General features: G+C 48.5%; 1 protein-coding gene across 5 annotated transcripts; it reads left to right on the top strand.

Annotated features, from left to right (window-relative positions):
- Positions 1-674: 674 nt before the first annotated feature.
- BRD8 (bromodomain containing 8) lies at positions 675-15631 on the top strand. 5 transcript variants are annotated; one of them, XM_066329325.1, is made up of 22 exons: positions 675-748; positions 1022-1118; positions 1881-1950; positions 2195-2244; positions 2992-3114; positions 3259-3339; positions 3773-3837; positions 4423-4559; positions 4981-5196; positions 6453-6597; positions 7790-7999; positions 8405-8685; positions 9165-9620; positions 9961-10054; positions 10264-10310; positions 10640-10854; positions 11117-11209; positions 11393-11461; positions 12184-12361; positions 13017-13121; positions 14058-14102; positions 15218-15631. In XM_066329325.1, the coding sequence occupies exons 1-22, from the start codon at positions 730-732 to the stop codon at positions 15275-15277; spliced, it is 2856 nt and encodes a 951-aa protein (XP_066185422.1). In that variant the 5' UTR covers positions 675-729; the 3' UTR covers positions 15278-15631. The 5 variants fall into 5 exon arrangements, with proteins under 5 accessions (XP_066185422.1, XP_066185425.1, XP_066185424.1 ...); XM_066329328.1 differs by lacking the exon at positions 4981-5196; XM_066329327.1 differs by lacking the exon at positions 7790-7999.
- Positions 15632-16352: the final 721 nt, after the last annotated feature.

The raw sequence follows: 16352 nt of genomic DNA, 5'->3' as shown, positions 1-16352 counted from the left end.
CGGCTCCTGGGGAGAAAGGGGCACAGGTCAGGGTGATGTTACAGCAACCCACGCATCCGACCCCCTGCCACATCCATCAATCCCCACAAACACGGAATCCCACGTGGAACGCTCCCTACACACAGGGTACTGCTTGCAAATGTGCACACACACCCCCTGCGCACGGGGAAACCACACAGGACCCCGGACACAGCCCGTGCACACACAGACACTACCCAGGACTTCAAATCCACTTCCTGGACATACGGACACCACACAGGACCGCTTCGCGCACACAGACCAGCTCTGCCTTTAACACACGGAACCAAACAGACCTAACGCATATACCAACCACTACTCAGGACACCCCCAAACCCAGACGCAGCTCCACGCCGGCTCCCCCTCACACACACACATCCCCCAGCACCACGCGGGGTCTGGCCGCACGCACAGGGATCCACAGGCACCGCCGACCGCCCCTCTCACCGCTCCGGCCCCGCTGCCCCTCACGCCGCCCCTCGCCGACGCTCGTCGTTTCAAACCTCGCCGCCCGCCTGCTCCGCCAATGGGAGCATGGCATGCGCGCTCCTCGACCAATCAGAGTCCGCCGTTTGGGCAGAGGGGGCGGGACCCGGGTAACCGGCCTCCTCGGCGCGTACGGGATGAGGGGGGCGTGGTAGCGCTCGGCCGCCTCCCGATGGGCTTTGCGCGCGGTGCCGCCCCTGCCGCCCTCAGGGCCGGGCGGGGAAGATGGCGGCGGGGCCGGGGAGTGAGTGCGAGGCTGGGCGGGAGGCGCGGCGGGGAGCGAGCGGCGGCCGGGCTGGGGAGGAGAAGGGGCAAGGGGAATGGCTCGAGGAGAACGGAGCGGTTGCGAAGGACCCTCCCGGGAAGTGCCAACGGTGGGGCGGGACGGGGTGGGGCCAATGGGCCTGGGACGGGCGGGGGCTGAGTCCGGGAGGGGCGGGGCCAGCCGCGGGAGCCCCGGGTTCGAGTCCCGGTGTGCCCGGCTGCTGCCCCCGCGCACTCCTGCCCTGTCCCGCAGAGCACAAGCTGCTGAGCGCCGGCCCCACAGAGCCCTGGTCCATCCGCGAGAAGCTCTGCCTGGCCTCCTCCGTCATGCGCAGCGGCGACCAGAACTGGTACGGGAGCGGGAAAGGCGGGCGGCATGTGCAGAGCACCGGGCCACAGCATGGGGATGTCACCCCGCTGCCTCTGTTCAAACAGAACAAAGATGGGCTGTAAGAGGCCTTGAAGGTGGACCTGCACAGGCGTTTTGTTGCCTTCATAACTGTTGTGTAAAAGTAGAGGTGTGTTAATCACAATAATGAGCGATGAGAGCTGGAGAGGGGACTTTGGAGAAGGACTTGAAGTGTCAGGACAAGGGGGAATGGCTTCTGACAGAGGGAGGATTAGGTTGGAAATTAGGAAAAAATTCTTTACTATGAGGGTGGTCAGGCACTGGAGAGGGTTGCCCAGAGAAGTTGTGGTCCTGATGATCTTTAAGGTCCTTCCCAACCCATTCTGTGGTTCTGTTTTCATCATTAATTAAGTTCATAATAATAATAATTAAGGTGAGTTATGGACAACAAAGACAGGTAATAGATTCCTCTGCACTGAACCTGTAGCTCTGTTTTTCTGTATATTTCTCCTCACTAAAGTAGGGGTTTTGTGGAAATGTAATTGTGTAACCAGATGCAAGAATCTTGCATTTCAAAGCAAAGGAGTGAAGTTACTGCCTATTAGAAGCAGACAAATATTTTAGAGACTTGTGCAACTCCTTGATGAGTTTATTATGTTTAGCAGGGTTATTCAATGATGTTAAGAGAAGTTTTCATCTTTTCTCTGTATGTTGGTTGTGGGAGAAGGTAAATTAATGGTGTCTTGCCATTTCCTTCCCACAGGGTCTCAGTCAGCAGAGCCATCAAACCTTTTGCAGAGCCAGGACGCCCACCTGACTGGTTTTCCCAAAAGGTAAGACACTGACATTTGAATCTTGGACACCAAATCTCTGCTCAATCAGAAATGCCGTATTGAGGATGAATTAAGGATTAATTGTTCTGTGCTTTATCAGTTATTAAGCAAGACTAACTAAAGAGATTCTTTACCAGGCACGTGATTAAGCTATGAATGGGAATTTGTGCATGTTCATGTATTTTGGTGTGTCCTGCAGTTTGGGCAAGCAAATTGTCCTCTGACTTCCTTTGTTTCTTCTCAGCACTGTGCATCTCAGTACTCTGAGCTCTTGGAGACCACGGAGACCCCTAAGTGAGTACAAAATCTGACCCCAGCACAGCCTGCAGCAGCTGAGGGGGGACTCGTGGGTTCTTACAGCAAAGTTCTTCTCACTGTTAGATTACCTTGGCCCCCAACCAACTCCTCCCAAAAAGAACTTTTCAGAATGAGAAAATTCATGTGGAATAACTGTTGTGGGATAGTGGGATCAGGGTTTGTCAGATGAGAAAGATAATATTTATTTGGCTGGACTAAAACACTGCTTGTTGGTCTTACTGTTGAGAGGTTCTACACATAAATTTATCATTCAAAATAGAGATAGAAAAGAGAAGGAGTGAGAAAGGAGATGTTTTGTGTTTGTCACTATTTTGCAGTTTTCTTACCAGTGTTTTCACTACAGCCTTGTGATCTCAGTTATTTACTGCTCGTAATTCCAGGCATTTTGTTTGAGGACTTCACATGATATTAACTTAAAGATGGGATGTTTAAAAGTAATATTCATGTGTGACTTACGTGTTTGTGAATGATCTTCAGCACTAGAGTTGCAAAATCAAAGGCCTTAGTAGAGCTAGTGAAGAAAAAAATAGATGTTTCTTCTTGGGGAGAAAAGAATTTTCTAGTCAAGTGGAAGGATTATTTTCAGGTTGAGAATTTTTAGTGGATTTGCATCTTTGATCTTTTCCTAAAGACTTTAACACTGGCTGTTAAAGCCATTTATTAAAGAGGAAGTGAGTTCTCTTGTGGTTTGTGTCTGAGTTTCTCTTTTCTCTTGTTCTGTAGAAGAAAACGTGGTGAGAAGGGAGAAGTTGTGGAAACTGTAGAAGATGTTATTGTGCGGAAACTGACTGCAGAGAGGGTTGAGGAGTTGAAGAAAATTATTAAAGAAACACAGGAAAAATACAGGTACGTGACAGAGGTATTAAAATGGTGCACACCTGAGAATCCTGTCCTGAAAAAGTAGTCCAAGTGGAATGGGGTTTGGGGTGAAGATGCTGCTTAAGGTATCCAGTTCAGTAATCAGAAAGTAAAAAGATTTTATGATTACAGGCAGCTCAAGAAGGATGCAGAGCTGATCCAGGCCGGACACATGGATAACAGACTGGAGGAGCTGTGCAATGAGATTATGATGTGGGTTATTTCATTGTTTCTTCTGGCATTGTCATTTCCTGACATGCTGTCCAACATCTCTTGTTCCACATAGTTTGGGTTAAGAGAAGTGGGGCAGCTGGGCAGATGCTTTGGCCTCTGACGGGGACTCAGCTTGGACTGGGGGATTCCAGCTGGTGTGGAACATCTTTGGAGTTGCTCACTGAAGAGCTTGGCCATGGCTTGCAGAACCATGTTTGCTGCCTCCGTTTTGACAATCACCTGGAAGTGAAATTTCCTGCCCAGTGTGTCATTCTCTGGCTCTGCTTCTTGCCTTGGGGGATTTGAGCCTGAGTCCACAGGAGTGGTTTGATGTTGTCTGGAGATAACAGGGTGGGCGTCAGCAAAATGCATTTTGAAGGGGCAGTTAAGAGGAACTGAGACATCCTGTGACAGGTTTTTGTTCTTAATGCAGAAAGAAAAAAATGGAAGAGGAGGAGGCAGAAGTCAAGAGGAAGGCCACAGATGCTGCTTATCAGGGTAAGCTGGAAATGAGCTGCCTTTGTTTTCCTCAGACTAATGCATATATTCATAAGAACATTTAGAAAATACTGAAGTCTAGTTAAGACCTGCAGGAGGAATTCCTTAACCCTAGAGTTGGAGAGAGAGGTTATATTCTCTTTCCAGCACTATATTTGTAACAGGGTAAAAGGCAGAGGCTTCTGAAAAAGGAACAAAATTTTCAGGAAAGGTGTATCCAAAGGGAAAGCAGGATTAATAAGGAGCTCTTTGTTAGAATGTCAGGCTTTTCACACCTTTAGTTTCCCCTGGTCACTGAAGACAAAAGGAAGAGACTTTTTATTCTAAATGTTTAGTTCTTTATAACTCATGGGGCATTTAATTTGGTGGTGGGAGGAGGTGAATACCCAACTGCTGGAGAAACCTGCAGTTGAAGTGCATTCCCCAAAGTTAGTATTATTTGGGAACTGAGCCTAGTGGGGTGCAAGAAATTCTTATAACATAAGTTGTTCTATTAAAGTTCTTCAGGATAAAGTCAAAGGTAACTCTTGGGGACTGTCCCCGATGGAGTCACGGGCTCTCACTTTAGTTTCTGTTCTCTTCCAGCTCGCCAGGCCATTAAGAACCCACCTCGAAGACTCACGGGGGTGATGGTTCGTTCTCCTGCTGGCTCCACCTCCCCGGGCGGGGATTATTCCCTCGGAGACCTGTCCCAGCCCGCTGGGGATGAGGCCAGTCCAGGGGTAAGGATCCTTCTCTGGGAGGGAGGGAAAGCACAGCTTGGGACATGGGGCTCTGCATCCATCACAGAGGAGGGGCCTGGGGAAAAGCCCTTGCCTTGCTTTGCAGACTTCAGGTGCTGTAGTGTGGTTGGTGACAACACTGCTCGAGATCCACGTCCTCTCCCCTGTCTGTGGTGATCCAGTGCCTGGATCAAAGGCCGTGTAGGGGCATCAGTGGGTTGGCCAGGCAGTCTGTGAGTGCCTGGGAAATGGCTCTGCAGGGCAGGGAAAGGGTGAAAGCACATGCCTGGAGTAGGGGCAGCGAGTGAATGGAGTAGGTGTCTGTGGTGTGCTGGATCAATGCTCTTGGGGGAAGCAGCAAGTGGGGCTGGTCCGTGTGGTGGAGTGTGGCTTTGAACAGTGTGGTTTTTCTCTTTCTCAGGTCACGCCAGGGACATTGCCCAGCACCCCAGTTGCCTCCTTCATTGGAATCCCTGACACCCCTCCAGGCTCTGCTCCCCTGGATGCCCCCATGACCCCAGTCACTGATGATTCACCCCAGAAAAAGATGATAGGACAAAAAGCAACTCCGCCTCCTTCCCCTCTGCTCTCAGAGCTGCTGAAGAAGGGCAGTCTCCTGCCCACAAGCCCCAGGCTGGTATGGAGCTCTCTGCTCATATATGCAAGCACACAAACAATTTGCTCCAGACTTCTCCCACTGAAAAAGAGGGATCTGCAAAGAATTTTTAAAAATGTGCAGTTTTATGAGAGTCCCAGCAGAAGTGATAAACAGAGATGTAGAAATGCCCCTGTGAGCTGCAGAGGTGAGCCCCTTTCCCAGCAGGACTGCAGGGCTTCTACAGCACGTAGGACTGGCTGTCCCCTCAGTCATAAGGAGTTGGAGTTGCAGGGTTTGCTAGAGGAAATTATTCTCCTCAGGGGAGGGAACTTGTTAGTCAGCATCATCCCCATCAGCCTCCATGGAGCTGTGTCCCTGGTGATTCCTACACTGGGCTCACAATTCTTTACACCTTGTCAGGAAGTTGTGTTTCAGTATTTTTAATGCGTCTTAGCACGAGAGTAGGGAATCCTTGAATGGCATTTATGACCTACACAGAATTGCTTCAGTTTCCTCCTGATTGTAGACAGTTACTAAAATCTCTGTGATGAGAACCCACTTGTGGTGTTAGTGACTCGGGAAGTCCCAGGAGATGCTGATACTGTTCAGAGCCCAGTCTGAATAGAGCAGCCATCAGCCTGCTTGTGACACAGATTCCCTGGGTTAGCGCTTGTGTGATGGAGTAGGTGTGTTGCTGTTGACTTTTTTTCTTCATAGTAGTCAAATCTAGAGTTTTATCTATTTATTAGCTTGGGTAAATGTTCCAAGAGTTTTGTGTTTGCAGGATGTAACATAAAGTGGAGGAGGGAAAGGTAATGGCTTGTTGGAAGGCTGAGTTTTCTTTGTAGGAACAGGACTGATTTGCATCTGATTCAAGGTCCATCATAGGTTCACTGTGTTACCTTGATCAAGTTACTTTCCATCTTGGTTCTTCTGCTTCTCTCAACTCAAAACAAGGGATATTTCTGTGCCATCTCAGGGTCTAGAGAGACTCGTGTAGAAGATTGTGAGGTCCTTGAACACAAGAACTGTGATAGAGCAAAGGATGCACTTGGCCTCACCTCAAAGGAAGGTGTCACTGCAGCTGTGTTACAGCTGAAGAACAGCAGCAGTTTCAGACTGTCATGTTCTGCATTTGTATGAGGAGCCTCAGGCAGGGACCAACATGAATAAAAACTGCAGAAGAAAATGCTGGGACAGCAGATGCTGGTCCTGTTCATGGAGGTGCACATCTGGCAGAGAATCACTGGCGTGGTAGTATCTCCAGAAACTTCAGTCTTGTCCTCCTTTGACAGGTTGGTGAAAATGAAATGGCAGTGGCTTCTGGTCACATGAACAGCTCTGGAGTGCTGCTGGAGGTAGGAAGTGTCCTTCCAGTGCTGCACAGTGGGGAAATGCAGTCAGCACCTGGTGCTGTCCCTGCATCTCCAGCTGCTTCAGGTAACTCGGGCCTCTCCCTGTACAGTTCTCCCTTAAGGTGTACCTTCAGACTGTTCTGTGAATTTTCTTGGGAGAAAGGTGATGTCTACCTGGTTGGTTTGGGGGCTTCACTATCAGTTGTATTCCTATTTCTGTGCTCCTGTCCATCTCACCCCTACTTTTTAAGAAGACCCTAATCCTTAAAAGAGTGACTGAAACAATTCGGCTTGATTCAGTCCTGAACCATAAAGTCTGGTTCTGGGTTTGACACTGGCTAATACCAGGCATTTGAGTGTAGAAAGAAAGGGTTTGTTCACAGGGATTTGGGAAAAAAATGGTCCTAAACCTGATTCCCAACGTGTCAAATGCAGCTCCCTGTGGATCTAGAGACCTCACGTGTATTCCCTCTGCTGTATCTTAGAGTTCAGTTGAGAGTTAGAGCACTGAGCTCCAGAGGAGGTTCCACAGAGTGGGGATAAGGAGGACAGTGCAAGACTCTGCATTGGGCTTTTTCAGAACAGTCTGCCTAAAGAAGTCTTTTTTTTTTTCTCAGCTCCTCTTGACCAGTGATTTAGTCACATTATCTGTAACTGAGAATTTATGTCACTCATTCATATAGAATTCCATACAAATAATCTTGCTTTCCTTACCCATGTCTGGTTTTTTAAGACTTGTTAATTTGGTCCACACAGTTCAGTAAATTCAGACTTTAATTCAGACTCCAAACTTTAAGTTCAGACTTCTGTAATTCAGAAGTTACAGCTAAGATGAATGGCAACCTTTGATAGGAGAAATTCTCCAGGAAAAACCTGCAAAGAGATCCCCTCCTCTCCCTCCCAGCTCCTGTGACAACTGTTCGTCTTGGCTTACCTTGTGTGGCTCTCTCAGCACTGTTTTTCAGATTTCCCATAGTTGTTTTGGGGTGAGCCTTTGGAAGGGCATCTCTGTGCATGTGTGGCTTAGTCTGTCCAGCCCTTAGAGTGAGTGCAATGTTCTGTAGCTGCATGATTCCACCTCAGACTGCACACACAACAGGAGTCGTGCATTATTTGGTGTGGGTTCTCTGTACAGCTTTTGGGACTCTTTCTAGGTATCTCTCCATGTCTTTTCCCAGAAGAAGCCACCAGACAATGAAGAGCCCAGTGGTGGCTTTGTGGACTTCAAGTGGTGGCTGCTTCTTGCTCATGTGCTTTTCCCTTCTACTCTCTGTTAGGTGCTCCTACGCTTTCCCGGCTTTTAGAAGCTGGTCCTGCACAGTTCACCTCACCTCTTGCTTCCTTCTCCGCTGTTGCCAGCGAGCCTCCAGCTAAGCTCCTGCCACCCCCCGTAGAGCCTGTGTCCCAGGCCACTATTGTCATGATGCCCACGCTGTCAGCACCAGCCGTTGTGCCACCAGCTGCAGCTCCAGAAAGCGTAGCCACAGGTGCGTTCCTGAACTACGCACTCAGAGGTCACATCCTGCTGGAGAACAGAACTTCCCGTGGGATCGGCGCCCTGCGAGCTCTAGGCTGGGCTTTTATCACCTCAGACTCTCCATCCTGGCCAAAAAGGATGGTTGTGGCTGGGTTCTGGAGTAAACAGATGGTTTTAAACAGGGTTTGCTGGGTGGGAGTGCTGGTGATATGCTGGATTGTGGTTCAAGGGTTGGAATCTCACTTTGTCTCTCCTGTGGGAAAGCAAACCCGTGTTTGTCTTTTATTAATCTAAGCTGTGGTGGGGTGGGTGGGCCTGGGATGCTTGTGCTTGGTGTTACCCACTGCAGTGTTTGTGTGGGGGCTTCTCCAGCTTGGTCAGACTCTCTCTGACTGTCCCTCTCATCCTTGTGCAGTGAGCCAGCCAGAAGCCTGTGTTTCCATGGAGGCAGTGTCTGATTCCCACACTGTGACAGTGTCAATGGACAGCAGCGAAATATCAATGATCATTGATTCCATCAAGAAAGAGTGCCTGGGCTCTGGGGCTGGCAGCGCTGCAGGATCTTCCAAAGATCACTGCATGGATGGGAAAGAAGATCTGGATTTGGCTGAAAAAATGGATATTGCAGTGTCCTACACGGGGGAAGAGCTGGACTTCGATACGGTTGGAAATATTATTGCCATCATTGAGGACAAGGTAAATGGGGAAAGCAGAGTGCCAGTGCCATTTGCTCCACATTCAGTTGGGTTAATAATCTCAAATGATTGCTGTTCACTAGTTTAAAAAAGCAAGAAATAACTATTCTAGAATGCACATTCTCGCCCTCATTTTCCAGATCAATAGGAAAGACACTACTGCTGCCTGTGTGACGCTGGTGCTCCTTTTCAGAGTACAAAAAGAAATGTCTTTCTTCCTTGGAGGGTAGGGTTTGGGTCATGTCTCTGGCAGACAGATGAGCACTGCTCACAGAATCCTTTCCAGGAGCGCTGTATTTCTGAAACTGAAGCTTCTGGAGAAGCTCCCACAGGGAGTGATACAAATCTGGCTGCAAAAGGCAACTTTGTAAATGGCGTAGACTGGGATTCCCATAGTTGTCTCAGTACCGGTTAACATGAACTTTCTTTAATCCCTCTCTCTGACCTCTGTGCTGCTGTGTGTTTGTTTTGACAATAAAGGTAGATGACCACCCTGAAGTCCTGGATGCAGCAGTTGTTGAAGCTGCTTTGTCTTCTTTCTGTGAAGATACCGATGACCCTCAGACCCTTCCTGGCCCATGGGAACATTCAATTCGTCAGGAGCATGAGAAACAGGCCCAGATGCCACAAGTGTCTGTGACTGTGAAGCAAGAGAGACTGGAGTGTGAGGAGCCAGAGGCAAAGGGAATTCGAGACCTAATGGGCATCAGTGAGCTGGGGTCAGAAATAAAGACTGAACTTGCAGAGCAGGACCAGAGTCAGCTAGGCCCTGAAGAAACCATAGCAGCAACTGCAAGAGTGACAGAAACACCAGAGCTTAGAAACCAAGAGATAGAAGAAGATCAAAGAGCAGCTGTAACATCAGGAGAGACTTCTGAAATCAAGATAGAGTCGTCCCAGGGAGAAGATGCTGTGCTCAATCCAGTGAAGACAGAGGTATGTGATCACAGAGGCTGTCTGGAACCGGTGTGGGGAAAGAGAGGAGCAGTTGTGGCAGGTAGGAGCAAAGTTTAGAGGAAGGATGAGTGCTGAAGTGACCCTTCAATGAGTGTGACTGACTGTTTTTCTGGGAGTCAGGCTGCTGATGTGCAGAGCAGCTCTGCTGTAGGCAGTACCTTTGTGTATCTCCCCCCACCCATGTGCAGAATTGCTGCTGGGAAGGTGCTCAGTGAACCTCATTGCCTGGAGTTAGGTTAGGGTGAGTGAGATGTGCCCACACCTTCACTGAAGTAAGCTGACACAAACATCTAGATTTGTGCATTTCTCTTCCCTCCAGACCCCACCTGATGATGATTCATCCCCTCCACAAGTCCCAAATGTGAGTGAAGACTCCTCACAGGCTGATGTTCAGCACAAATTTGAGCTGTCAGGTAACTTAATTCAGCTAGGAAATCTTTTACATGCAACATTGTTAGCTGGATAGTTGTTAGTTATATGGTTCAGGTTTTTTGGGGAGGAGGGAGAAAAGATACCTGTAGGAACAGTGTTAATTACTGCAGGACAGTAGGTGTTGGTGCAGGAGCTTTTGTAGGAAAGGATGCCTGGGAGATCAATCTTTCTGCGTTTGTTTCTTTCACAGAGTCAATGAAGGAGGAGGCCCAAGCCCTGTTTAGGAGTCAGATAAAGGTAATTCCCAGTTGGTTTTAGTCATCTTGAGTTTATTAGCAACATCTTGCTGCTGCTGTCTGCTGAAAGGCAAAGCTTGTGTTCAGCTTTCTGCACGGGGAAGTGAGCAGTCTGCAGCTGAAGGGGAGATTGCTTCAGAATGTAAAGGTGTTTGTGTATGTGCTTCTGGGTCTGTGGGGAGAAGCAGGGCAGGCTGGAGAGACTGGGATTTTGTGGAAGTGCCTGTACAGTTGTCAGCAGCCTCACAAGAAAATCACTTTGCTCACAGAACCATAAGCTGCTTTGGAGGCGCTGAGTGGCTGTGCCAGCTGATGGACTCTGTGTTTCAGGATGGGCAAGGTGAAGAGGATGATGAGGATGGTGCCAGTGAGGCTGCCAGTCTGGAGGAGCCAAAAGAAGAAGACCAGGGTGAGGGGTATCTCTCAGAGATGGACAACGAGCCCCCCGTGAGCGAGAGCGACGATGGCTTCAGCGTCCACAACGCGCCCTTGCAGTCCCACACACTCGCTGACTCCATCCCCAGCAGCCCGGCCTCCTCGCAGTTGTGAGTGTCAGGGCACACAGGGAGAGCAGCATTCCCATTTCTGGTTTGCTGAGTGGGTCCTGAGGGAGAATTTGTTCATGATTTGTTTGGTTCTTGCTTACAAGGGCAAGTGTGCGGACAGCACTCCAGTACCGGCTCCCACTTTTTCCTTCTGTCTTTGGCATGGATTAGCGTGGGCATGTCAGGGATAAAACAAACCATGAGTTTTCTGCTCTGAGGCAGTAATTAGACTCCTGAAGGAATTATATTCTTCTCTTCCCAGCTCAGTGTGCAGTGAGGACCAGGAAGCGATACAGGCTCAGAAGATTTGGAAGAAAGCCATCATGCTGGTTTGGAGAGCAGCAGCTAATCACAGGTGAGTTTGATGTCTTGGCAGAAAGAAGTGACTAATCCTAGACAAGTCTCCACTCTCCCACCTCAGAGGCTTATCTCTCTTGGGAGATGACAAATCGTCTTGTTACAGTCAAATAAACAGGAGAGCATGAAACAAATATTTACCAGCAAGGACAGGCACTGAGTAGACTCTTTCTCTCTGCAGGTATGCCAATGTCTTCTTACAGCCTGTAACTGATGACATAGCACCAGGCTACCACAGCATCGTGCAGAGGTGAGTCTCAGCAGTATTCTGTCATTAGAACTCTGTATGTTTGCCTATTTGTAGGGATTTCTGGCAGGAGCAATGTAGTTTCTGCCTGCTGTGCAGACTTGGAAAAGAATTATTTTTCTGACATGATTCAGTCAGAATAGGGTTTCCCCAAGAACAGTCATCATCATTAACAGCAGTAACAGGCACATGTCTGTACACAGCCCTGACTTCTCTTGAAGTACAGTGAGTTACACAGAACTTTTTATCAGTAAGGTGAAACTGATCTGTTTCTCGCAGTTTCTATCCAAGAGTAGGATTTAACCTTTGGAATTGCTAAAAGCTCTTTTTTAATCAGCATTTTTTACTGTCCCAGATGGTGGACTTTTTTGGAAGAATTGCCAGAATCCCCTGCTAGCTGCTGAAATCTCTTACAAACAGTTGAAGCTCAGTGGCTGCAGCTCTAGCTCTTTAGTTTCTGTGTCCTTGGTGCCTGGAGAGGGCAGGTGCCTTCCCTGAGAGGTCTCTGAGGCTGTTGCTACCATTCCAGGTAACTGCTGGACACTTTGTGTCTTCCGACCCAGGCCTTGGTGCTGGGAGCACAGCTCATGGGAGGGGAGAACCCCTTCAGCTAAATAAAATAGACACTCTAACTAAACACATGACAGACCCATGGCTGTTTCCAAAGGAGATGGGAAAGATTTAAGCATTTTGCAAAGCAATTTTTGCCTGCATTTCTTTCACAGGCCAATGGATTTATCTACCATCAAAAAGAACATTGAGAACGGGCTGATCCGAACCACAGCCGAGTTCCAGCGGGATATTATGCTGATGTTTCAGAATGCAGTGATGTACAACAGCTCTGACCATGATGTGTACCACATGGCTGTGGAGATGCAGAGAGATGTCCTGGAGCAGATCCAGGTAAAGTACTGAGTACTGAGCTGAAGACAGTGCAGGACAGAGAAATCTGCCTTGGTCCACAGGCCTGGCTGTAAGACCACAGTTTCACTCCCAGTGTGTTTGGATGCAGTGGGTCCTGTCCACCCCTGCTTCTCTCTCTGCTGGAACCTCAGGTGTTTATGTTGAACTAGATTGTGGGCGAGTTAAAAGTAATGCAGCAAATTTTTTTATATGTTCATCCCAGAACAATTTCAAATGTAATTTCCTTCAGGGAAATGCTTAGGCCAGCAAGAACCAGGGTGTGGTTCTGGAACAGAAACAAGCAACAAGAACGGTGAATGACAGGGGACGCAACAGCTTCTTTGGGTGGCTGTGCTGGTTTATGTTGCTATAAAGTGCACATGAAACTGCTCTGTGAATTTCTGCTGTTTGAAATATTCTTTGAAGCAGAATGTCCCAGCTGGCAGGGCTAGCAGAGTTTGAATTGGGGTTTTGTAGTTCCTCAGGACTTGTGGCTTCTGAGGTAAATTGGGGAACTTATTCTGAGCAGCACACAAGGAACTGAAACTGCCTGTGACCCAATCATTCCCAGCCTGTGGTCTGTGATAGTTAACTGACACGCACTTACTGAGCTTGTTTTGCCTGACAGTCTTAACAGAGTGTGGTTTCCTTGCAGCAATTTCTGGCCACACAACTGATGATGCAAACATCAGAGTCAGGGATCAGTGCAAAGAGCCTGCGGGGGCGAGACTCCACTCGCAAGCAGGATGCTTCAGAGAAGGTGAGAATGCTGCACCCTGTGCAAGGGCACTTGGGATCTTCTGAAGAATCCCAGGATACTGCATGAAGTTCCCACACCAAGGAGGCAAAAGCTCCCACACCAGCATCTTCATGTGAAGAGATTTTCTTTAAATGTATCTATTAATTAGATTTCAGTTCTGGAACTGTACAGCATTCCAAAGGCAGGTCTCAGGAGGTTGTTTTGGTTTTTTTTTTTGTAATCCAAATACTTCTATTACCTGTTTTTAAAAACAGGTGATAAAAACTGTAGGGAAATTAACAGAGTATTGGAAGAGGTGTGAACACTCTCAGGCAAGTGGTGTGACTCTTGGGGATGGGCCTGCAGGGCAGGGAGTTTGACTCAACGATCCTTGTGGTTCCTCTCTAACTCCATGGATTCTGTGATTCTATGATATGGCAGAAAGGTGAAGGGAATTGCCATATCCTTCACTGTCTAGTCAGGTTTTTAGAGCTAGAGAATCGGTCACCTCTGGTTTGTTGTATAAAATATACCAGAGAACTTTTGAATTCCGCACTGATCTAAGCAATGAAGGTTTGTAGGGGTTTTTTTTCTCTCTGTAAAGACACATGCAAACTTGATGAAGTGATCTCAGGTGCTCTCTGGTGCAGACAACACTGTGACAGCAGGGACAGCCTGCTTAGTTCTAGTGACAGCTGCACCAAGCAGGAATTGTTTGGTAGACAAGGAAAACTTGCTGTGGCTGTGGAGGGAATATCCCTTTCCTGGCATTCTGGCTCTCGCAGTATCCCTCTTTTTGTCTGTTTTTATGTTCCTGCTGCATAAGACTGACACCCTGCAGGAGGGGGAGTGGGGCACATGTTCCTCTATGCTCGTGTGTGGGCTCAGTGCTTCTGTGTGGTGTGTGCATTTCCCTAGCTGATGCCTGATAAGTCCTTCTGTTTGGCCTTTTAACAGGACAGTGTCCCAATGGGCTCTCCTGCCTTCCTTCTCTCTCTCTTTGTAAGTATTGAAAGGCTCCAGCAGGTTCTGCAGTAGTGCTGCCAGGTGCTCTGCTCCTTGTCTGGGTGATCACTGCACTGTCACAGCATCCTTAGCACTGCAGCAGGGTGTGTTTGACTTGGGGGCTGCACCACTGTGATCTGAGAAGAGACATCTCAGTCCCTTATTCTCAAAATGGGTGAGCGGGTGGGGCTTGTCTTTTCTTCTGGTTCCAAGTGTTTTTGTTTTGTCATCTGCTTTTGCTTTTTTCCATGACTTCTCTCCTGCTTTCTTTCCATGTAAGTGGGAAGACAAACCCCAAGTGGTGCAGTCCTGTAGTTCCTACATCTCTCATGTTTATACAGCTGCCCCTTCCACATGTCCGAGGCAGTACAAAAGGTCTTGGGAGAGTGAGGAGTCAGCTGTGTGTCCTTTCTCTGTTCCTGGTTCAGAAGGCAAATAAGACTCTGCAGAAATATCTTGCTCTGTGCCCGTGGTGATCTGGAAGTGTTTGGAAAAATATTCCCTCTGGGAAACCCCAAGTCTCTGAGTTACTGTGAGGAGAGAGAGGAGGAAGATGGAGAGCTGTCCTTATCTCTCACATGTATCTAAAGACAGAGGAATACTCCAGGAGAGGCAGCAGATCAGCCAGAGAGCGAGGGCAGCGGATCAGAGGAAGCTCTCAGCTCACCTGCTCCTGGAAAGGAGCTATGTGGAGGAACTAGGGAGCTAGTGCCAGGGTCACTCAGCTGGAGGAGCACTTCCCATAGGGACCAGCAACTGATAAGGTATGTTAGTCAGCAGTTTTCCTTTTCCCATCTTAAGCTAGAATCTGGTGCTTAGGAGAAAGCCTGCACTGTCCAGGCTCCAAAAGCATCTGTCTGGGCCAGAGGTGTTGCCTCTCTCTGCCCTGGCTCCAGCAGTGCAGAGATGCTGCCAAGCCCAGCACCCTGCTGTGTCCAGAGCCAGCTCTAGGTAGGTCTGCAGGCAGGCCTTGGCAGGGAAAGCTTCCCTTTCTCCTAATGGGAAAGCATGAAAAGTTGTTGCCAGATGCAGAATTTCCTCCCTCCCTCCCGCTGTGCCGGAGGGACGTTCCTTCAGGGTTGTGTAACTGTGTTTGTTTGCCTTGTGAGCAGGACGGAGGCACCAGAGGGCGGCGCTGCGCCATCGAGGCAGACATGAAGATGAAGAAATGATGCTGCAGATACAAAATCCCAGCAGAACCCCAGGCATCCGGAGCTGGAGTGTGAGCAGGCAGCTCTTAAAAGCTGTTGGAGGAGGAAGAAAAGCTGCAGGTCCATTTCTGGGACCTGGTTCACCACCTTCGCTTGCCCTTCTGGAAAGCAGTGTCTTGTCAGAATGTGTAACCCAAAGAAACTTCCCCAGAGGGGAGGACCAGCCCCTCTGCCTGTTTTAGGGCAGTCATCATGGGCTTCATCAGTGTTCTGGTGTTAGCTAGCAACTGGTGGCTCGTATGTACTGTAATGTGAAGTGTACAGATTTTTACTAGTGATGTGTAAATGTGATGTATATTAAAATCTGAGAACAAACCTGTATGCAGTGTACTGAGCATCGCAGCTCTGCAGGGAAGGAGCCCTGTGGTACAAGCCTGGATCCCCAGCTGGAATATCTGCAAATGTAATTCTTTTCCAGTTATCCTTACAGCACACATGCATGGCAGAGCTCTGACAATCCATAAATCCTGGGAATGCTGCACAGAGCTTGGATGGAGAGGAAGATTCCCTTTGTGAGTGTGTAAGGATGCAGCACCACTGTGGTGACACTGGAGATCAAACCTTGAGAAGTTAAATACTGCAATCTTGCTGGAGCTTTCCTTAGGACAAAATGCACTGAAAAAGAATTGACATTCTTTCCCCAGAGATCTGTAGAGGCTGCACCAGTCAGAATGAAAATCTGTGATCCCAGCACCCGTAGACAGGATTGCCAGTACTTGGTTTCACATCTGAGCTTGTGCACTTTTTACTGGGAATTACAGTCCTTTTCCTCAGCAACATGAAGGTTTAAGTTCTCTGCAAGAATTTCCAAGTCACTTTTTCTGCTCATATGACCTGAGATGAAACTTGCATGTTTCCTGCCCACACAATCTTTCACGGGGGAAAAAAAAAACAACAAAATGACACCATCCTTGATTGTTGCAGCAGCTGGGAGTGCTCTGCACCCTGTGCAGCATGTCCAGGGTGCAGCTTTCTGGTAGGCAGGTTTCAGGAAACTGAGTCACTGGGATTAAGACCAGAGGCATTGTTGCCTTAT

This window comes from Sylvia atricapilla, chromosome 14 (assembly GCF_009819655.1).
Source record: "Sylvia atricapilla isolate bSylAtr1 chromosome 14, bSylAtr1.pri, whole genome shotgun sequence".
In the NCBI taxonomy this organism is placed as follows: Eukaryota; Metazoa; Chordata; class Aves; order Passeriformes; family Sylviidae; genus Sylvia; species Sylvia atricapilla.
The sequence above is the reverse complement of the archived record's forward strand: the minus strand, read 5'-3'. Positions and strand labels throughout refer to the sequence as shown.